This window comes from Lacerta agilis, chromosome 15 (genome assembly GCF_009819535.1).
Source record: "Lacerta agilis isolate rLacAgi1 chromosome 15, rLacAgi1.pri, whole genome shotgun sequence".
In the NCBI taxonomy this organism is placed as follows: Eukaryota; Metazoa; Chordata; class Lepidosauria; order Squamata; family Lacertidae; genus Lacerta; species Lacerta agilis.
Genome location: NC_046326.1, coordinates 35,049,107 through 35,071,749, shown reverse-complemented (window position 1 = coordinate 35,071,749; position 22,643 = coordinate 35,049,107). Strand labels below are relative to the sequence as shown.

The 22,643-nt window shown below is 47.7% G+C and overlaps 1 protein-coding gene across 1 annotated transcript in view; it reads left to right on the top strand.

Annotated features, from left to right (window-relative positions):
- Positions 1-6,270: 6,270 nt before the first annotated feature.
- Positions 6,271-22,643, top strand: part of RAP1GAP2 (RAP1 GTPase activating protein 2) — a 194,491-nt gene continuing 178,118 nt past the window's right edge. The window contains exons 1-2 of the mRNA XM_033171729.1: positions 6,271-6,333; positions 16,784-16,900. Coding sequence (XP_033027620.1) covers positions 6,281-6,333; positions 16,784-16,900 — 170 coding nt within the window. The 5' untranslated portion in view covers positions 6,271-6,280. The remainder of the gene's footprint in view (positions 6,334-16,783; positions 16,901-22,643) is intronic.

Here is a 22,643-nt window from a genome sequence, read left to right as displayed (position 1 = left end):
AGCAATCTCACTGGGAAGGAGCTGACCATGGTGCTGAACTCCAGCAAATGCAAAACAAAATAAAAAAAATCCTTCCAGTAGCACCTTAGAGACCAACTAAGTTTGTTCTTGGTGTGAGCTTTCGTGTGCATGCACACTTCTTCAGATACCCCATTCTTCTCCCCACACTGTCAAACCTTAGCAAAGCAGGTTGCTCATAAACACAACAATTGCCCATTGCTTCCCTCTTCCATATGTAAATTGCATTTAGTAGCCCAAGGTCTAAAACTTGCTTAGAATAAACAGTAACTGTGGAGCCCGGCTGTCCAGCTACTTTGTGGGTAAAGGTAAAGGGACCCCTGACTATTAGGTCCAGTCGCGGACAACTCTGGGCTTGGTTGCGGTGCTCATCTCGCTTTACTGGCTGAGAGAGCCAGTGTACAGCTTCCGGGTCATGTGGCCAGCATGACTAAGCCATTTCTGGTGAACCAGAGCAGTGCACTGAAACACTGTTTACCTTCCCCGCCAGAGCAGTACCTATTTATCTACCTGCACTTTTGACGTGCTTTCGAACTGCTAGGTGGGCAGGAGCAGGGACTGAGCAACGGGAGCTCACCCCATCATGGGGATTCGAACCGCCGACCTTCTGATCGGCAAGCCCTAGGCTGTGTGGTTTAACCCACAGTGCCACCCGCATCTATACTCTCAGTAGGACTTAGGTAAATGGCTGCAACCCGTTGTCTTCTGGGGCCAATGTTAGAAAATAGAGAAGAATATTCTGAAAAGTGTTAGGCCTTTTATTTCATGTCAAAGAGTTATCTGAGAAAGCTAATAGATACGGAGGCAATTGCAAATGGAGGTGAAGGTGTGTGTCAATGCAAGTGGAATGTTAATAATCATGCTTTGACTGCCTTCAGTTTGCATTTGGTTGAAAAGAGGAAAGAACAAAAAGCATCACCAGAAGTCATGTTTATGTGGCATGAAATTTGAACTTCTTCTGGCACAGATTATGAATAGCTGAAGCTCTGTGTTCTTAGGAGGTGTCTCTCAGCTCCTCTTTGTGAAAGCCTCCGAAATTATATTTCAGCAGAGCTAGTCGGACTAGGGACATATGATTTTTTTGAATAATTTATTTCACATAAGCTTCTTATTGACAATGAATAATTCAACCGGCTCTATTTAAAGCTTAAGAGCCATTTCTGCTAGACCCCTGTTAAGATAGTATGGCAGGTTAGAAGAAAGAGGTTGTTGCTGGAATATTCTCAACCGCCTGGTGAAGGCTTTAAAATGCCAACTGTTTCTGAAATCGCTTGAGTGGAGAAGTGGAGAAACAACATGCACCTTGCCACTGCAACCTTCAGATTCGCCACATTTGCGTGGGTTGTGAAAAGAGCACCTTACATTTCTGAACGCAACATTTAGCTAGGTAGTCCAATAAATGTATGACTAGTTTTGTGAACCCAAACATCTGTGCCTCCATGTGCCTCTGTGGCGATGGATTTATGTTTCTCAAACAGCACTTTCCTCTGGAGCAGGAGTGGGGAACCTGCAGCCCTTTGGTTGTTGACAGACTCCTAACTCCCATCAGCCCTACCCAGCGTGGCCAATGGTCAGGGATGATGGGAGTTGCAGTCCAGTGGCCACCTCATGAGAAGAGAAGACTCCCTGGAAAAGACCCTGATGTTGGGAAAGATGGAGGGCACAAGGAGAAGGGGACGACAGAGGATGAGATGGTTGGACAGTGTTCTTGAAGCTACCAACATGAGTCTGACCAAACTGCGGGAGGCAGTGGAAGACAGGAGCGCATGGTGTGCTCTGGTCCTTGGGGTCAAGAAGAGTCGGACAAACAACAACAACAACAACAATTGGAGAGCCCATGGTTTCCCATTGCAGCTGTTTTCTACTATATGTTTTTGGGGAATGTGCATGCACATGGAAGAGCATGCACGAGAAAGCCTAGGCCTGCTTTGGCCACATGCACCACTGGCATATGGTCCCTGGAGGGATGGCCAAGGGCGGTGGTGGTGGTGGTGGGTGTCTTTGGCCCTCCAGATGTTGCTGAACTGCAGCTGCCATGCTTGCCTGCCTTAAATCAACAGAACCCCATGCAATAACCTCAGTGACCCACCATCGTCTCCAGTAAAGACCTCTAAAACAATAAGCCTGTGAATATGTCTGGCAAGATATAGCATCCCGAGTGTATAGATGCATGAGCAGGACTGGTAAGAGCTCTCCTTTCAAGATGGATCTGTAAAACATTCACTGTCTTCTGCTTGCAAAGAGTCTCTAATCAAAGGTGCATTAGGGAACTTTAGACTCCAGACTTAATGGACTTACCTGTACCGCCTTCCTATCTCCAGATGGTAGCGTGTATTTATTTAGCTTACAACACAATATAGAAAGCTAGCTACATTTGGGGGTGGGGATGTGATGGTGGTGGCTTCTCAACTCCTTCTGCAGAGTGGGACCCCTGACTACTGCTGGGAAGCCCTGCTCCAACAGGGTCTCCATCTTTATTGCAGATAAACGCCCTCTTTCTCCAGTGCCACAACCCATATGCACAAATCAATGTTCAACCATCCAGACTTTGAGGGTGTCTATTCTTAGCTTATTGTGTGCCTCGTCTGTTATGCTGCCTGCTCTTTCTGCCTCCGGCCCCTTCACCCCCACCCCCGGCAATGCCCTAGTTGCTTCCTTCTTATTCTAGGAAACAATACATTTGTGTGAATGGAAGCGAGGGGTCCTGATCAAAAAGGGGCATCGTTTCTGCAACGCATAGCCCTTTCGGCTTTCTTCATTGATTTCCTATTGCCTGAAACACACACACAGCCCTCCATGCAACAACGAGACAGGGTTGCAGAAAGATCAAGGTCAGATATTCAGGGACAGACGGCTGTCTTCTTAAATGAGGTCATCGCTCCAGGATACAATGAGAGAAGAGAGTGGATGGGGTGAGAGGGGGGGGGGAAGAGGGAGGAGGAGCCATTGCATCACAGTCCTGCCACTCCTACAGCTAAAGGTGAATGAGAAGCTGGCCATTGTCATCTGAGCTGGGGATAATTCCTGCAGCGTTTCGTGTTCTTGTTTTAAAACCTTCCACTTTAGCTGGACAGAACTCACGCCACAGAATCAGGGAAGCCAAAGCTGTGCTAAGTTGCCCAATTCAGAGAGATCCCTATCAGTACTCTGCAGGATCCTGGTGTGTTGAAGGCTATAATATGAATTCAACAAGTAACCTGGCAAAAGCAAGGTAGCCAGTTCAGGTGGCAGGTAATGGGGAATGTGTTTTGTGTGTGTGTGGGGGGGGGAGTAGTGGTGGCAACTCCCCTCCCTCCGGCCATTTCTATTTAACCCAGTGGTAGCTGGTGCCCCTTGGGACTGGTAGGACAGAAGGCTGGGAGGTCAACAGTAGATGGCGCCAGAGTCAATGACAGGTCGAGCCACCTCCCTGTGAGTTCTACAGAAGGGAACATTAGGGCTAAGGAGGAGGAAGGAGGCAGTGCCAATCTCTCCACCCGAGACTGGTTGTAAGTAAGAAGGTCGGAAGACACGGATTGACTGAAGGCAGGCTGAGGTCAGTGGGGCTGAGTTTTATTCACCCTAACAGACTGGCCTCCACTACCTAAGCTGATGGTCATTCTCCTTGCAAGTAGGACAGAGCTATCCATGTGCTGTTCGGCTTTGCCCTGGGCCCACTAAGCTGCTAGCCTGCTGCCCTCAGTATGGGGTTTGCAGCCCAAACCACAAATGCATTTTTTGCTAGACACAGGGCTAGTATGCAGAGAGTTCATTCTGTGTGTGGTCACTTCCTTTGTCTCCTCTGGGCAGAAACTCTGTAACAAAGTAGACAATCCTTTATATTTCCTTCTGCCTGTGAGGAGGACACAACATAAAACTTCTCTGTCTCTTTGGCTGTTGGTTCAAAGGTACAAAGAATGCATAGAAATTTTCACTGAGTTTGAATAATACATATTTTAAGGGTTTGCTGACTATATATGGTATCCTTGGACACATCAGTGATTGGTGTTGTACATTAAAACTGTTTTCTTTATGTGATACTGACCTCTGGTGACATAGAAGGGAATTACAAACTTCACTTTTCAAATCCTTGATGTAGTTAAACCTACCATTGATACATCTTTCAGGGGTGTGTGTGTGTGTATCCCACTTTTCAAACAGTGTTAGAAGTGGCTTACGTGAAAATAAAATATAATAACAATAAAAACACACTTTTGAAATATCTGGTAGCATTAAACCAGCAAAGCACAAATTAAAAGAGGCAGCAGAAATCAGTGGTAATACATCTCTTTGAGAGCTTCCAGCTGTCTTGAGATCAGGGAAGAGAGGCTTCCCACTTGGAGGAACCAACTTCTGGTCACCTTTGAACACCAGCATCCTCTGCATTCATGAGCAAACCCCACTGTAACTTGCAAGAGCCAGATTCCTACCTGAATCCGTGGTTACAGACAGGTCATTTTAGACCCTGGACTCAACATTGTCTTGCTGGCACTTGCTTTAGAGACAGGTTGGTAGCCGTGTTGGTCTGCCATAGTCGAAACAAAATAGAAAATTCTTTTCAGTAGCACCTTAGAGACCAACTGTGTTTGTTCTTGGTATGAGCTTTCGTGTGCATGCACACTTCTTCAGATACCTGTTTGTTCTTGGTATGAGCTTTCGTGTGCATGCACACTTCTTCAGATACCTTCTTCAGGTATCTGAAGAAGTGTGCATGCACACGAAAGCTCATACCAAGAACAAACACAGTTGGTCTCTAAGGTGCCACTGAAAAGAATTTTCTATTTTGCTTTAGAGAATCATGTGGATTATTTCTCCTGTGAAGCACACCCTTAACATTCCTCTCTCTGCTCCCTCCCAATGTTCCATGCTTTGCAATGGTTTCTACATCCTTGACAAGTTAAAGCAGGAATGGAGGACCTCAGAGCTGGGGGTGGGGGTGGAGTTCTCCGGGCCTCTCTGTTGGACCTTCCTGGCTTTTCCCAGCCCACTCCCATTTTCCCCAGGCTACATATGTCACTGGTCACCTGCTTTGCCCCTTCTTCAAGTGTTTTTGCCTGGCTGGAAGTTGTCCTTGGACTGTACTGAAGCTACTTCCTTGTCTGGATGGAAGATAGTGTGCAGATACTAGCCCCTGCACAAAGGTTACATTCACATTATTGCTCTGCCCACTTTTGCACAGGCCACACCCACCTGTGGCCATAGGAAGGTTGCCCAGAACGGATGAATGTGGGATGAGATAAGCTCCTCATTTCTGTGTCCTCACCCCCCCCCCAAACCCCTGAACTGTTAAAGCAAAAAGCGAAACTCAGTTTCTCAGCCTTGGTAAAAAGACATATTCTGAACACGTGCAGGTTTGCATTTAAGGAAAGCATTTAAATCCCAGCTCCATCATGACTGCGGGAATAAAATGAGTCTAGCTTTTGCTGGCCTGTGCAAAGTGGATTTGGGCTGCAGGTTTAACCCTGCTTGCTTGCTTCAACAGAATTCAATAGAATTCAACAAGACCTGCTTCTGAGTAAACATGGTTAGGGTTGCACTGTTACTCAGCGATATGTAGGTGGGGACTAGCTGAAGGCAGACAGAGGTTGGTGGGGCAGTGCCCCATTTGCCCTAGGGGACCAACCTCCGATTTCGGAGAGCTGCTACTGCCAATCAGTGTAGACAACATGGGGTGACATGGAGCAATAGACTGACTCACTGGGTTGTCTCCAGGGCTAGTCCTCCTCCTAGTAGACACACTGAAAATAATACGTAGGCATGGCTAACTCGGGTCCATTGATTTCTGAGTAAAAATTAGTTGGAGGCAACCCAGCATAAGGTAGATTCCTGTGTTGCAGGGGGTTGGACTAGATGCCCTGGTGATCCCTTACAACTCTACAGTTCTGTGATTCTGTAAATCTATGATCCCTATGCCCCATAACCTGCTCCTTTCTGAGTGATCACTGGGGGTGCCCTGGCATGTGGGCTTGAGCTCCAAGGTCAACCCTCCAGAATGCATCCAGCCCAAATCTCCTGGGAAGGCAAAAATCCCCGAGCTTTACCTTCCCTGACTTCCACTGGGAGCTGGCTTGCGTGCTTGAGGCCAGGACTGTGAGGTTAAGGCAGGCTCCCTCAGCAGTTTTGCTGCCTCTCGATGCACCAACTGAGTACCTGGTTTGGCTGCTGAGTAGCTGCTGCTGCTGCTGCTGCTGCTGCAAAAACACCCTCTATTTGTCCCTGGCTAAAGGCAGAGCATCCTTGGACCAGGTCCCTTTCCCCCAAGATCTCGTGAGGAGGAGGCACCATGGCTACGAAGAAGAAAGGACCGGGGGAGAAGAAATGGGAGCTGGTGCGATGGTGAGTGAGAAACAAGGAGACAAAGTGATGCAGGAACGATACCGGCTGGTGAGGAGAGCAACGCCTCTGCAAACTCCTGCCAGGAAGGGGAGGGTCCAGGCTGCGCCACTCTCTCTCTCTCTCTCTCTCTCTCTCTCTCTCTCTCTCTCTCTCTCTGTGTGTGTGTGTGTGTGTGTGTGTGTCTGTAGGATCCAGAAGGGCAGACTCAGTGTTAGGACACCTGCTCTGCAGGCGGGAGGTCCCAGGTTCAACCTCCAGCATCTCCAGGTAGAGATGAAGAAAGACCCTTCACTTGAAACCCTGGGGAGATGCAGCCAATCACTGTGGACCAGTAATTCCCAAAGTGGTCAGGACCACCATCTGGGGGCAGTAGGATTACCTAGGGGTGTCTGCTAAGAAGCGGGGGGGGGGGGTGTTTCTTTGAGAAGCTGGTATTGCTGGACTGATTTAATCCATTTTGTTTAATTAATCTAAGTAGTTGGTTTTGAGTAGATGTGCAATGAATTGCGACTGTTTTGAATTATATTGTGCGACCATCTTCCTCAGTGGGCTGGGCTAACTGTTAATTTATTTATTTATAATAATTTTTTTATTAGTTTGCACATTTTTGTATATATTTACATTAACCATTTCACACATCCAAAAAAATAAAAGGTTCCCTAGAATCATCGGACTTCCCTCCCTCCCTCCATGGGTGCTTTCTATAATACAAAGTTATCTGTATCCTTTTTAAATCATCCAATTACTAATTTTTCCCTTAAGAAAAAAACATACAGTAAGAATTTCACATTACAAGCATCTTCACATTCCTGCCAGTGATTTTAGATGTTTACTTTAAGTAATGTAAAAAAATATTCTAGTCTTTTTCAAATACTTGATCTTCTTGGTTTCGGACCTTCCCTGTCAATTCCATCATCTCCACATAGTCCATCAATTTCGTCTGCCATTCTTCTTTCAATGGTACTTCTTCTTGTTTCCAATTCTGAGCTAGCAATACTCTCGTTGCTGTTGTTGTATACATAAATAGTTGTTTATCTTCTCTAGGTATTGCTTCACCTACTTTACCTAACACAAAGGCTTCTGGTTTTTTTTAAACAAGCGTATTTTTAAACATTTTCTTTCATTCATTATAAATCATCTCCCAGAAAGCCTTTGCCTTATTGCAAGACCACCACATATGGTAATAAGTACCTTCTTTCTCCTTGCATTTCCAAATAGAAATGGAAGGGCTAACTGTGAATAATGCTTTTTGGGAGATGGGGAACACTGGGGATGAGTTTATGGAACCAAGGGAGCAGTGCCCCCCCCCCAAAATTGGGAATTAAGGGCAAAAATGAGCTAGATTAGTAGTCTGACTTGGTGTAAAGAACCTTCCTAATTGACAAATAATCCCTTTCTGTCTTGAACATGAGGCAAGGAGAGGGGCGATTTTTAGAGGAAGCCAGAGCATTTGTGTAAAGCTTGAGAGTTCCTGTCCAAAAGGAGCAGGTTTTAAGGTCTTAAAGAGATGGTGGGGAGGGCAGCAGGATCCCACCTGGGACACTCTGGAGGAAGGAGATTTATCTGTACTGTTGGAGAGGAATTGCTACCTGAAGTCAGAAATTCATCTACTTTTAAAAGGAGGAGCATAGGATGCTGCCTTATACTGAGTTGAGACCATTGGTGCATCTAGTTCCATATTGTCTACACTGACTGGCAGCAGCTATCAGGGGTTTCAGGCAGGGATTGAACCTCGGACCTTCTACATGCAACGTGGGTGCTCTAACCACTTAGCTATAGAGCCCTTCCAAACCACAGAGGCAGTGAGTTTCTCTATTGGAGACTTATAATGATGTTGTTGGTATGTTGTTTAGAGTTTTTGACTAGGACTGGGTAGACCCAGGATTAAATGCACAGCATTTCCACAGCATCTGAAAAACGGATCAGTTTGATAGTGGTGAGCGCCTCTTCTTCCAATGCAGCAGTGCAACTGGGAGGAATAATTCCCCCTGCACTTTTGCTGACCAGATGGCTCAGTGGAAGAACAGTGGGGCTGTGGGTGGGTCTTCTTACCCCCCCTTTTCTGCCTGTCCCCCTCTTTTTCTGTACAGTATGCTAATGCATGCACAAACTTTGTCCTGTAGGCCAAAAATAGGTTAATCAGTTCTGGTTTAGTTTGGTTTAGTTTAGTTTTTGTTTTGTTTTGTTCTCACTGGTTTGATATCTCAGCTTGCTGCCCTGTGACAAGGTGATGAGATGCTGTTGTTTTTCTGGGCTACAGCTTTTTAGAAAATTATGTGGCCTTGAAGGCCAGCCCAGTTTTGGCTGAATGTACTTAGACCTTTGGATCGTAGGCAGGAGGATTTGGGAAGGCAGGACCCAAACGACTGCAATTGCACTGACCACTGCTCTGGCACGTGTGAACTGCAAGGAAGAGGGCCTCTGAGGCATGTGCAGAGTGCATAACTGCTGCTAGGAACTAGCGTGCTTAGTTTTCTTAAAGAAAAATAGTGGCACAGGAAGGCAAGGGTGTAGGCTGTATGGCGGAAGAGTTAGAACTTGGCTCAGAAAATATGCTTGTCTTCCTTTTCCTAAGCAATTGTTTAAGCCATATAGATATTTATGCAGATTGATGAATTCGGTAAGTTTAAAGCTGTTAAATCGAGTCAGGGCCCTAACTGACAGCACCGCAAATATTTCAGCACCTTGGACAGCAACCAGAGCCATACATCGGCTTGGCGTTGGTGCCAGACCAAGACCGCCCTTTTCATTTCCTTATATGAAGAAGAAGAAGAAGAGTTTGGATTTGATATCCCGCTTTATCACTACCCGAAGGAGTCTCAAAGCGGCTAACATTCTCCTTTCCCTTCCTCCCCCACAACAAACACTCTGTGAGGTGAGTGAGGCTGAGAGACTTCAAAGAAGTGTGACTAGCCCAAGGTCACCCAGCAGCTGCATGGGGAGGTGCGGGGAAGCGAACCCGGTTCACTAGATTAGGAGTCTACCGCTCTTAACCACTACACCACACATTGTGACTCTGGATTGGGGAAATCTCAGGTCTGGTTGCTTCCAGTTGCAGATCCTTATAGAACATTTAAAAAGCCTATACTGTATACATTAATAGCGAACTCATTGTTTAAGGGTGGGCTTCCTGCATGTTGTGCAGATGCAGTCTACATCTCTAAACCATTGCCAGCTCCCTGCACTGTGGGTTAAACCACTGAGCCTAGGGCTTGCTGATTAGAAGGTCGGCGGTTCAAATCCCCGCAATGACGGGTTGAGCTCCTGTTGCTCCGTCCCAGCTCCTCCCAACCTAGCAGTTCGAAAGCAGGTCAAAGTGCAAGTAGATAAATAGGTACTGCTCCAGTGGGAAGGTAAACGGTGTTTCCGTGCGCTGCTCTGGTTTGCCAGAAGCGGCTTAGTCATGCTGGCCACATGACTTGGAAGCTGTACGCCGGCTCCCTTGGCCAATAAAGCAAGGTGAGCGCTGCAACCCCAGAGTCGGACATGACTGGACCTAATGGTCAGGGGTCCCTTTACCTTTTAAGAATGACACACGCCTCCAGCTTTAGGAACAAAGGAAGCCCCCCCCCCCATGGACAGGATTCTCTGTTGCTAGAGCTCTCGGCCCCATATTATTCTGTTTACGGGGAGCCACATATCACCCTGTTTGCTCTGCTGTTCTCTTGCTTAATGCTTCCCTCTCAATATTCAGGTAGAGAGCATACTGAGATCAAGTGTCCTTGACGCCTCCTCCCACCCAAACAGCAGCCGTGACGTGACGAACGGGCTGAATTGCCTGATTCAAGCTGCTCGTAGCAGAATGACGTTCTCCATGCGTCTCATGCGTTTGAATGAAACACGTCTCCACCAATACAAAGGAAGGGAGCCTTAAACCAATGAGGTTCTTAAAAGGGCTGAATCACACCTAACAGGCACTCCCCCCTCCCATTCCCGTCTGAGAAAGAGGCTCCTAAAAAGGAATGCATGTCAGATGTTCACTCAGCGCCCTCTGCTGCCTACGGCGGGGTTAGGAATTAGGATTGAATCAAAACAAGTGGGGGGGGGGCGGGGGGAGGCGGAGGCGGAATTTCAAGCAATTTCAGGAAATCAGCTCCTGCTTGCAAAACAATTCATTTCGGTAGATTGCATTTTGCAAAGAGCAAACAGTATCATAGAGGGAGAATATTACTCTCATCATCTTTTTTTTTGGGGGGGGGGTAATTTTCAGGTGTCATTAGATAGATAGATGGATAGATAGAGTAAAGTGCTTATGAGGCTTCCTTCCTGTCAAACAGTATATAAATACTCTGTGGAACTCTCTGCCCCTTGACATTTGGCAGGGGATTTTGTTGCACTATTGTTGTTATTATATAGGAGCCATTAAAAAAAATGAGGACAAGGTGTCACACGGCACCTGGGAAGCACGGTAGCCACCTGCAATTTCAAACAATATTATTATTTATTAAATTTGTATACCACCCTTCATCTGAAGGTCACAGGACAGTTCACAACACAGAAATGCCAAATGAGAACACAACAACACAAGACAGAGCTGGAGAGCGCTGTTCTGCTTCAAATTGTGTTCCCTTTGTGGTAACCTGCTGGAGACTCCAGGGGTGGCCAGAGTTTGCAGCACTGAATAGTTCTCTCTCATAGACATGTACGCATAAGCTACAATTGGACTTTTATATCACATCTATGCCACATGCCCCTGGCAGCTTTTTTGTGCTTTGGCCCTGCCCCAATAGCCATTTTGTGACTGGTGCCCAAGGACCCTTTTCAAAATTCAAAATGTCCCAGCATGTCCATGAATATCGGTGATCCCTGATCTATCTAGTCTGCCTGCCTGCCTTCCTGCTCCCACCTGCATTCACTGAAAAAGCTGGAGGAAAGCAAGGCCAAAGGACAGCATGCTTATTATTTAGCACAATGTACACCCCGTTGCTCGGTCCCAGCTCCTGCCAACCTAGCAGTTCGAAAGCACGTCAAAGTGCAAGTAGATAAATAGGTACCACTCCAGTGGGAAGGTAAATGGCGTTTCCGTGCACTGCTGTGGTTCGCCAGAAGCGGCTTTGTCATGCTGGCCACATGACCCGGAAGCTGTATGCTGGCTCCCTCGGCCAGTAACGCGAGATGAGCGCAGCAACCCCAGAGTCGGACATGACTGGACCTAATGGTCAGGGATCCCTTTACCTTTACCTAACATCGCTTACTGAATCAGAAAATGAAGACTGTCTCTAAGCAGAAGTTGTGGACTCTCTTCTATTAGAGTATTTAAGGCAGAGGCTACCAAACACCTTACAGCTGTCACAGAGGATTTTTCCTGCATTGGGCGGAAGGGTTGGGCTAGATGTTCTTTGAGGTTCCTTCTCATTCTGATTCCAATGTTCTGTGAAGATGACATGACTGTGAGTAACTGTGGCTGGGTGACTCGTGTTCAGGAGAGGGCCCCAGCTGGTGCACAAGGCTGATGCAAGGGGTCCAGCGACAAAGCTAGATCTAGGAGAGCCTCCAATTTTGAGCCTAATCCTATTTACTGACACCCTTCCTCTCTTCTCTCCAGCTCCTTGACTTGGCAGCAGCCAGTGAATCCAACCAACAAATCAGTTCAGACTCCACTGTAATAATAATAATAATAATAATAATAATAATAATAATAATAATAAACTGATTACTATTCCCCCCTGCATTTTCAAAATGTAGTTGCTTCTATAATATGTACACAAAAGGAACATGATAATCTAGCCTTGGAACTAGTAACTAAAAATGTAAAATGTAAAAGAAACAGGCTTGCTTTGACCTCTGATCCTGACCTTTGACCCCCACACCACTGCCTTGCCAGCTGTAGTCTTCATTTCCCCCTCTTATGCAGCATATGCCATCTTTCCAATTAGATTTGGTTTTGATTTCTGCCTTTTCTTCTCCAGAAGGAATGGGGCGCGTGCGCCGAGAGACAAAGAGAGAGAGAGAGAGAGAAGCATAATTATTCTTTAACAAGGAATCACTTGCCCGTAAACATTTCAAATGCAAATGAGTTGGTACTAACTAATGTTCCTGATTGCCAAGTTGAAGTCGTGGAACATGCCTTTGTTCCTTCTCTAAAGCAAAGGAACAGTTGTAATTACAGATATTTTTGCTCGCACATAGGCGGAGAAGCAGCCCTTAATTGGCATAACAAGCCTTGATTCATCTTAACGTTGCTTAATAAGCGCCGGCATCTGCCGTGACATTCAGAACGAGATTCGAGGGGCATTGCTCTGGCACCTTCTGAAATAATCCACAACTGAAGAAAGGACTCGCTGTGTGTTTTTGTCAAGGCAATCATAGGAATGAAATGGCAAGTCTTTGCAAATAAAGGTCAATGCTAGGTCTACTAGGAGCTGTGATCCATTTTTCCTCCCTGTCTGGGAAATAGCCAGTGCAAACGTCTGTGATGTAGGAAATTTCAGAGTATGGCAGTGCTGGGTGACTGAATCCTTAAGTGGCTTTAGCACTGGGTGCTGAATGCTCAAACATGGCTTCTAGTTAGTGCAACAAGCCTCAGGTTAGTGTCAGATTGGCCTCCAGGATTTACTTTGACCCCAGTTCATATGGTAAATCAGTGAATCAGACCTTGCAAGTCGGAGTGAACTCTTCACTAGCAAAAACACAATTGGCACAGAGTTGGTGGAGTGCAAGCAACTCAACTCTGGTATGTTTTGCCCTCCGTGAAGCAGTTGCTGAGACTGAAGGTCCCTGCCTCCGCACGGCAGCCTAAGTCCCCTCCTCTCCAGGGTTCCCCCCAAGCCATCTAAGACTGTGCCTACATGAAGCTGGGTTCTCCTGTGCCCTCTTCAAACCTCTCCTGGTTCTGGGAGACCAGGAGGGAGGGGAGCTTGTCACAGCAGAAGGCAGAGACACTCATAACTCTTCACTGGCCTGGCTCATCTCTGCCTCTTGGCCTCCTTGCTCTCCTGCTCCAGCTTCTGCCTCTGATTCTGGACTTCTCTCTGCCACCAATTCTCTCCACTCACTAAGTCCTGTTACCCTTTCAGCTTCTGACACCTCCTCTTTCCAGTCTTCTTTGGGAGGGTTGGAGGCTGCAGGGTCACCAGATGTAGAGGCAGGTCAGGGTTAGGGCTCAGACCAGGCTCCTGAACAAAGAAGGAGATACCTACACCCAAGGCTGATGGACAGGAGTCCCCAGAGGAACATCTGAAAATACCAGGCCCTTTAAGACCAGAGTCTGGATTCTCATGGATCTTCCCCCTGAAGACTGAAAGGTCCTCAGTCTGCCCCCAGCCTTTGTTGGAGCAAGTTGCTTGTGTGGAGCTGTCCATGGTGCTGTAACCTTGAATCAGCCTTGTTGCTCCACTTTTCCCATTGGATCTAGCACTGGGCCAGAACATGGCAGTTGAAACCTTGTGCGCTACCTCCATTATCCAGACCTTAATAGCTATTTAGCTCAAGAGCTGCTTTTGAGGGGCAAGATGGCAACACCGACATCACAAGCTCTGGCTCATCACCCTTGCTGATTTAAAACCCTGACCTCATCTTGATTGTTTTAAGGGCTGCTTGCCACACACCCTCATATATGTCTGGGATGCTTTAGCTGTGATTCCTGCTTTGCGAGGGGGTTGGACTAGATGACCCCTTTTGTTCCCTCACAGCTGTACCACTCTATGATTCCATGTCTTCTGTTCAGAGATGGCCTATCCAGAAATAGCATTTTCTCTTAATGCCAAGAAGCGATTCTGGCCTCTGCCTACCCCACATTTCTCCTTCCATGGAGATTTCAAAATGATTTCAAAGAATCACTGGCGAAATGGCAGCTGTATTTAGTTGTGGATATCTTGTTAGTCTAGTACCCTGGGTGTTTTAAAAATGGTGATTCATGCTTCGCAACATCTTCGTAAAATCCAGGGAGATTGTTCTGCCCTTTGAGAAGGAAAATAAATTCAAGAGTCCGTGAAACACCAGGCACTATGTGAAGTTCCTTGGAAGAGCAGCTTCACATATTATGGGTTTTATCTGGTGTTAGTCATGCCCAGAGTACACTGACCGAAAGGAATGGACATGACTAACTTAGGGCCATTGATTTCGGTGCTCTGATTGAAACTTAATTGAGTACGACCCTAAGATCTCTCTGTACAATCTCTGTGTGATGGCTATGCTGTGTCTCCACTGTTGATGATAAAAACAACTCAGGCACACAAACAACCTGTTCCTTAACTACCACAGGGATTTCCTCTTGGACCACCATCTAGAAAGGCTGAATCCACAACCACCCAAAGTGCTTTAACATCACTGCCCCAGAAGTTGGGGCTATAAGCAGATGTCATATGCACCAGCTGTGGCAGAGTTCTGTGCCAGCAGTACAATGTTTTCATTGGCATTTCACGAATACTGGCTGCTGCAGTGTTAAATTTTTTTTTTGTTCACTGACTCATCCAGACAGGGTCTTATGTTGCTATATTCAAATCATGTTTCCAGATTTTCTTCTGTCCTCTTTGAATTCCTATTAAGTCACAGACACTGTCCCTTTCCCACTGTTAATAATGTTTGTTCAAATTCAATCAAAGGTCCAGTTGCATGAGACTGAACACTGGGGTCCCTGATAAATTCCATGAGCTGATGTTTATGAAACCGGTTAGGAAGTCAAGTCTCCCAGGTTGCTCTAAGGGTTAGCAGGCTCTTGTTCACTTAAAAATCCTTTAATATAAAATACTTTCTTTGCACCCCAAGCACCCTATGCATATTTTCAACAACTGACACACGAAACCCAGGTAGGTTTGTATTGGAGTTAAAGAAGAGCAGAATGGTGAAAGCTGTGGTTACCATTTATGCCAAATTAAAGAAGTGGTTTTAGAGTAGGGATGTTGCATGCCTTTAGTGACTTTTACCTTGAGTGACTTAAAGGGTAGAGCCCCCAAAGGAACAAGTCCCACCAACTCTTCCTCCAACCCCTGGAAAGCTTCCGTCAGTCAGTGTAGACCACTGGTCTACAACTGGTGGGTTGGGACTCACTAGTGGTCCGTGGCTTGAACCAAAGTGAGTCACAAAAGGAGTGCTACCACGAGTGCTAATACATGGTAAAAGTAATGGGTCTCCAAATGCATGTTTGGGCTAAAGGTGGATCCTCCTGGGTCTGAACAGGTTGAAGATACCTGGTGCAGGCTGTGCTTAGCTAGATAGCCTGATGGCCTGACTCAGTATAGGGCAGCTTCCTATGGTCAGGACTGTGTGGGTGCCCACCTGGCAACTCCATGCACATCACTGTGGGTTTCATAGTGGAAGAAAGGCAGGATAGACATATAAGAAGATGAAGCTCCTTGGAGGACCTTGGGGGGCCAGTCATGCCTCTCAGCCTAACCTACCACACTGTCAGGCATCAGAGAATCCAATCCCTCTCCCCCATGGCAGGCTGCCAGGGATAGATAACACAAAAAGCTCTTACCAAAGTCTTTTATTCAATATTCACAGAGAGAGGCTTAGAAATGCTGCCTCTTGGAGTAATGGCGTTGGTCCGAGTAAACTCCACCACCCTTCCCTTCTCACTCGTCAACAGCAGCACCTCCTTTACAGTGGCTGCTTAGGCCATTTGCTTCTTAGCTTTTTGCTCTCCTACTTTCAATGCTTGCTGGGTTCTGGGAGAGGGGTCTGGAATGTTTTGTAGTGATAACATGTCAGCCAGCTGCTCCGGCTCTGCGCCCCCCTCTTCTTCTCCCGTTATTTCCCAGCTTTGCCCCCCTGAGCCGTGACCTTCTGCAAACCACTGTTGTAAATCTATAGTCTTCCTCTTCTCTGGAAGGTTCAGGAGGAGGGGAAGGCTGTCTTCGCCATTCCTCCTCAGCTGCATCCCTGACACTCGCAGGGTTGCAGAGGGAGAACCATGTAGACCACCCTGAGCTCCTTGGAGGAATAAATATAACAAACAAATAAATAAGCACAACAAACAAGGGGAAAGGGGCAGGGAGGGAAAAAGCACCAGTTATTAAAGTCATTCTTATAATGACCAGTTGGTACAAGAAACTGTTCAGGGGTAAAAGGTGGGTCCATACTGTCTGCACATCTTTCCACTGGATTACTTGTTCTAGGGTGCTACCCCAATGGAATCACAGTATTGTCCCACAGCCTCCTTGAGTATTTTTGCCCAGCTGGAATTTGTCCTTGAACTATGAGAATGTCTCTTGTTTGCTTCGATGGGCGTGTGTGTGGACACCTCTGACTTTTGCATGGCTGAAACGTAGCTGTTGTACAAAGTTAAGAGCCACTCCCATAGCTCCACCCGCTTCTGTCTCTGGCCCCTCCCGCCATTGGCACACGGCCCCTGGAAGGTTCTCCGCTAGAGAATGCGGCCCTGTGGCTGAGTAAGGATCCCTGCCCCTGCTTCATGGCCTCCTTTTGCGCCATGGCACCTTGCGTCTCAGCTGCTGTTCCACCTTCTTGTCCTGACAAACGTTCCCATGCTGTGCTCCCTGCTCTTCAGGTACGTGAGGGAAGGTCGCTTCCGGATCGAGGAAAGGACCCTGACAGCATTCCAGTGGCTCTACTCTCCGCAGCAGCACCGCATCGTCAGCAGAGCCGACCTGGAAGTCCCGAGCCGGTGAGCCCAAAACCTTGTGTGGTCTTCAAAGAGTGGGCTGTGATCCCCGAAGAAGCCTGTGGGACAAGTGGTTTGGGTGGGGTGCCTGTGAAGTTCCAGGCAGAGATGGGAACCTATGGATAGTTCCTTCCTTCTGGGGTTGTTGATGGTCCGGAAACACAAATGTGTCAAATTCTGGACAGTGGTGGATGGTACCCATTGGGATTGGTACAGCTGAAGGCAGGGAGCTCAACAGTAGGAAGAGACAGAGCTCATGAGAGGTGGAGTCAACTAATCCTAACCCTCCTCCATACTGAGTTCTACAAGGGCAGCACTGAGACCAAGGAGGAGGAAGAGGAAGATGGATAGTTGTGCCACCACAATGGTGGATTTAGGGCAACACAACTGGTTCCCCTGCACAGGTGCTGAGCTGAGAGGGCACCTTCTCACCTCCTTCCCAAAGCCTGGTAAGCGTTTGCTTTGGGAAAGAGACACGAGGGTCCGATAGGGTCCTAGAGTCCCCCTCATTCCTTCCCAAGGCCTAGTTAGTGTTTACACAGCTTTGGGAAGGAGAAGGAAGATTCTAGGACCCTGCCAGAGCCTTCCCAAACCCTTGAGCTGAAATGCAAAGAAGTTGATTACCTCATTAGTTATGTTAGTTTCACCAGTAGTGAATAGCGAGATGAATAATGTACATTTTAGTGGAAGCTGAACTGCAGTGGAATGGAAACAATGCTGATTGTGATGGATACAAGGCAGGGTGGAAGCTGCTCCCTCCTTGCGCCATGACCCACGGTTCCCCCTCACATGCTCCCCCCTCTTTCAGGGGGACTGCACATTAACCCCCCCTCTTACAAACCTGCTCCTATTTCCACCACTGAAAATCTTGGAGGGTATGCTATTGCTCAGCCTTTTCTCTCCTCGCACCACCCTGAGTTTCATGAGGGTAGAATCCAATTATGCATTATGCGTGCCCGGGGATGGATCGCAAATCTCAGAGATAAATAGCTTTCTGCAGAATTTGTAGCTGGAAGCAATTCTGGGAGAAACAACCTAGCCAGAACTGTCCCCTATGAAGCCTCCGCGTTGAATTTGTTCTACGCCTCGGAGAAGAGGTTAATGGCAAAGAAATCAATACTTCTGCACTCTCTGAGTTTGATTCCCTGACTTTGGTGGACCTCGGAAGCTTTTAGAGCCATTAAGCCCTCGTACTCTGTTTTCCAAATTCCCCGAGTAAATGTAGGCCTCTGAGCTGTAAGGGCGACCCCCCCCCCGCCCCCGCGGCAAATGAATGTGGCCATGGGATCTCTTGTAGCTAGCCTGTTACACTGCAGCGATTTATCTCTGCCAACCTTAAAACTCATTTTTATAATTACTGTACCATTTGATACCGGGATTAAGGCAACAAGCGGGACCTGGAATGAAAAAGAAAGTCCATTCTCATGTAGAACTATTATGGGCTGGCTGGATGCAGAGGAGTGGTGTGAGGCACTGGCTGGAGAACCCCCAAGGGAACCCCCGGGGAAGAAGCCTGCAGATTGGTGGTGGGATGACAATGAGTGGTCAGAGGGAGCAGAGAGGGCAGACTGGAAGGAGGAGATGTCGGAATCTGAAGAGGGAACAGGGTTCAGTGAGCAGGAAGAGCCTGGGGCAGAGAGCAGCCCAGAATCAGAGGCAGGAGAGGGGTGGGACCAGGAGACATAGATGAGGAAGCTGCTGAAGACCCCAGTAAGTCTCCCTCTCCTGCTGTGACCAGCTCCCCTCCCCTCCCCTCCACAGAACATGCAGAGAAATGAAGAGGGTGGACCAAAGAGAGTGATAAGATGACAGAGCCTTTGGCAACTGGGGAAGGAACCGGGTGAGGATCCTTAGAGAACGGTAGGAAGGCGGGGACCTTCGGTTCTCGCAACGGCCTCACTCAGGCAAGATCTACTGGGAAGCGTTGCTGTGATCGCTAGGTCTGCACTGTTTTTGGTTTCTTTGAATAGAGTTAACTTCACTGACACCCGGTGTTAAGCTGGACTAGAAGGGCATTTGACCTGATCCAGCAGGTCTTCTTAATCAACACTAGAACAATCATTCCTTCCAACAAGGCAACTTTACTGGAGCGAAAATACACGCGTTACTTTGCCCACAAGTTCCTTGTTGCACCTCTTTTTGCGAAAGTGTGTGAGCATGGCACTGAAGCAGGAAGCTGCAAATAATTCATTTGGGGAAGACATGCACTTTGAGAGATGGAGGAAAGGGGTGGAGATGGTGTGATTGTTGGAAGAGTGCCTGGAAGAGTGGAATAAGACCGTGGAGAGCCACAGCTGGTCGTAGTAGGTAGCAGTAGTGTCTGACACTGTATAGGGCAGAAACAGATGTTCAACAATGGTTGGCGCCCATTGGGACTGGTAGGGCAGAAGGTGGGGAGCCCAACAGTAGGTGGAGCCAGAGTGCATGGCTGGCAGAGTCAGAGCCAATGACTAGAGGAGCCAACTATTTCTAGTGTTGTCCCCATCCTCCTCCTCCTTCTTGCTGAGTTCTGCAAGGGTATCACTGAAACTGAAGGGGAGGAAGCTGAGACGCTGTGCCCTGCCCCATGTCTTTTAAGTAAGAAGGTGGTCAAGGTGCAAGCTGGCTGTGGGAAGACTGGTAGGGTAGTGCCCCATTTGCCCCAATGCATATTTTCATGATAATATCTGAGAAGAGCCAGTGTGGTGTAGTGGTTAAGAGCGGTGGACTCATAATCTGGTGAACCGGGTTCGCGTCTCTGCTCCTCCACATGCAGCTGCTGGGTGACCTTGGGCTAGTCACACTTCTTTGAAGTCTCTCAGCCCCACTCACCTCACAGAGTGTTTGTTGTGGGGGAGGAAGGGAAAGGAGAATGTTAGCCGCTTTGAGACTCCTTCGGGTAGTGATAAAGCGGGATATCAAATCCAAACTCTTCTTCTTCCTCTTCTTCTGCTATCAGATTGGGATCAACAGGGCAAGATGGACCAATTCTCTCCCCCCCCTCTCTCTGTGTGTGTGTATGTATGTAGAGCAAGCGAGAGAACATGCTCTGTGATAGGGCACATGTTTTCCAGGCAGATAGTTCCCCAGTTCAACCTGTGGCAATGCCAGTTGAGAGGGAAGTAGCAGCTGATGAGAGAGGCTTTCACTTGCGACCCTGGAGAGCTGCTGCCAGCCAGAGTCGATGATGCTGAGCTCGATGGACAAATGAATGACATGATCTGATCTGTTAGAACACTGCACGGTGTAGCAGACAAGGGTCTGATTCCCCACTCAAACTGGGACGCTTAGTTCCAGTTACAGGTGGGTAGCCGTGCTGGTCTGCCACAGTCGAAACAAAATCGAAAATTCTTTCCAGTAGCACCTTAGAGACCAACTGAGTTTGTTCTTGGTATGAGCTTTCGTGTGCATGCACACGAAAGCTCATACCAAGAACAAACTCAGTTGGTCTCTAAGGTGCTACTGGAAAGAATTTTCTATTTTGTTTGGGACGCTTAGCTAATTGATCACGGGCCACTTCTTAAACTATCCCAACTCATGGATTTGTTGCGAAGATAGAATGCTGGGTGGAGGGAACCATGCAAACTATCCTGTGCAGCTTGGATCATACAGTATTTCTGAAAAATAAACAAGCGAATAAGCATAGGCAGTTATGAGGTCGGCTTCACAGCTGGCTGGGAGTTTGAACCAAAGTCTCCTTGATGCACATCTAACAATAGTGACAGCATCACTGCATTGGCCAAAGTGCAGAACGGAAGATGAGTTCCTCCCAAAGCCCTGCGGGGTGTCCCCCCCTCTGTTTTTCTTTGTTTCTCCCCCATGTATAGTAGCCCGAATGCTGCAGAACCAATTCTTTTGTGTTTCTTGCAAGAAGCGTGGAAGGTTTGCCGAGATGCGCGGTGGCTCATGAAAACACCGAACGCCCCCTTGTGGCGCGAATGCTGCTGGTTTCTTGTCAAGAGACCGTGGAGCATTAAAACAGCAGGTTAGCGAATGCAGACACATCATCTACTCCAAATCAACAATGCCATAGAAGCTCCTCCTTGGCGAGGGAACACTGAGCGGCTGGCTCCATGACTGCATGCCCTCCTTTCCTTGTCTTTGAAACAAACAAACCTTGCTTTGATGTTGACTGTGAGCATCAACGTTGCATAAAGTGAAGCGGCAAGGCAATTTCAAGGTAAGGATCCGATTCTTGTCTCAGCCGAGCCATAATCTGAATGTAAAACGATGCTCATATAACATGTGCCAGAGCATGATGCGTCGAGAGAATTTGCACTCCGGGTTTGGAACGGCAGAGATGCTCCTATGCACAAAGTCTGCCTGTTTTTGCTTAGGAATACTTTGCATCAGTGGGGACCGGGTGTCTTTCAAGCTTCTCAAGCAATAACCATTTCAACATGCTTGCTTTTTCTACTATCACTACCGCAGAATCGTAGAGGCATGTGCAGCCTTAGGGAAGGGAAGGTGCTTCACAGGAGGTTGTGTTGTCTGCTGATGCTACAGGGTTGGGGGTGCAGAAAATTTGAGGAGGCTGAACAATCCTCGGGCGTCTGGGGCAATTGAGAGGGTCTGAGGAGGTGGCAGCTTGGGACAAGGGTTCCTGTTTGAATATGTCAAAGATGAAAGGGGGCACGCTCCAGATTGTCTAGGCGTGCAAGCCTAAATCTGCTAACTTGTCGGAAGGAGAAAATGCAGGATCAATATTGTGCTAAGAGAGGGAGATTCCCCTTCCCATATCTTTCACTAAAGCGCTGCTTTGCTCATGCAACTCTGGATGTCTTGCTTGCTTAGGGGGGGGGGATGCATTCATCTATAGGTCACACTGTGTTGTGCAAGTGAGGCTCCCTGTTTATAAACCAGACCAATGCAGCAGCAAGAGAACGATTTGGCAGAATGTTTTTGACCTCCACTGTTGAATGACCAGAGTGAGATTACTGCTAGCAAGAGTGGCAATCATCTCCCCCCCCTTTTTTTTACCCTTTTCCAGTAACTGCATTGCAAAAGGTTGAAATTGTTTTAGCCCCATATGGAACCTGAAAGAGCAACACAAGGGTGCAGCACTGGGTATATGGTTTGTAAAGTGGTCTGGTCTGTGTTGAGGGGCAGAAAATTGCAAATATTGTCACCGTCCCTCCAAGAACCACAAGGGCTAGGTCAGGCACCCCCAAACTTGGCCCTCCATATGTTTTTGGGACTACAATTCCCACCATCCCTGACCACTGGTCCTGTTAGCTAGGGATGATGGGAGTTGTAGTCCCAAAACATCTGGAGGGCCGAGTTTGGGGATGCCTGGGCTAGGTGCTTGGGCACTTTCTATACAGAGGCTTCCTGGAATGCAGATGATTAAAAACGGTTGTCTACAGCAACCTGCTGTGTGGTGGTGCTCACTGGGACTGGTGGGGTGGAAGTCAGGAAGACCAGCAGAAAGTGGAGCCAGAACCAGCGAGAGGCAGAACTAACTCATTCTAATTTTGTCCTCCTCCTCCTCCTCCTTGCTGAGATCTGCAAGGGCAATGCTGATACCAAGAAGCTGACAACCAGAGCCACCTCCTGGTCTGGTGGCAAGTAAGAAGGGATATGGGCTTGAGGAATTGAGATGGAGGTTGGTGGGGCAGTGACCCACCTGATGATGCAGATTCCACTGCTGCTGGGTATGATATGAAGTCTTCCTTAGGACTGACCTGAAGTGGAGGGAAGCCTGCTTTCACTGCGCCACTCTGCAACCCACATCTAGGTGGGGTGGTGTCAGGGTGCCAAGCATGGC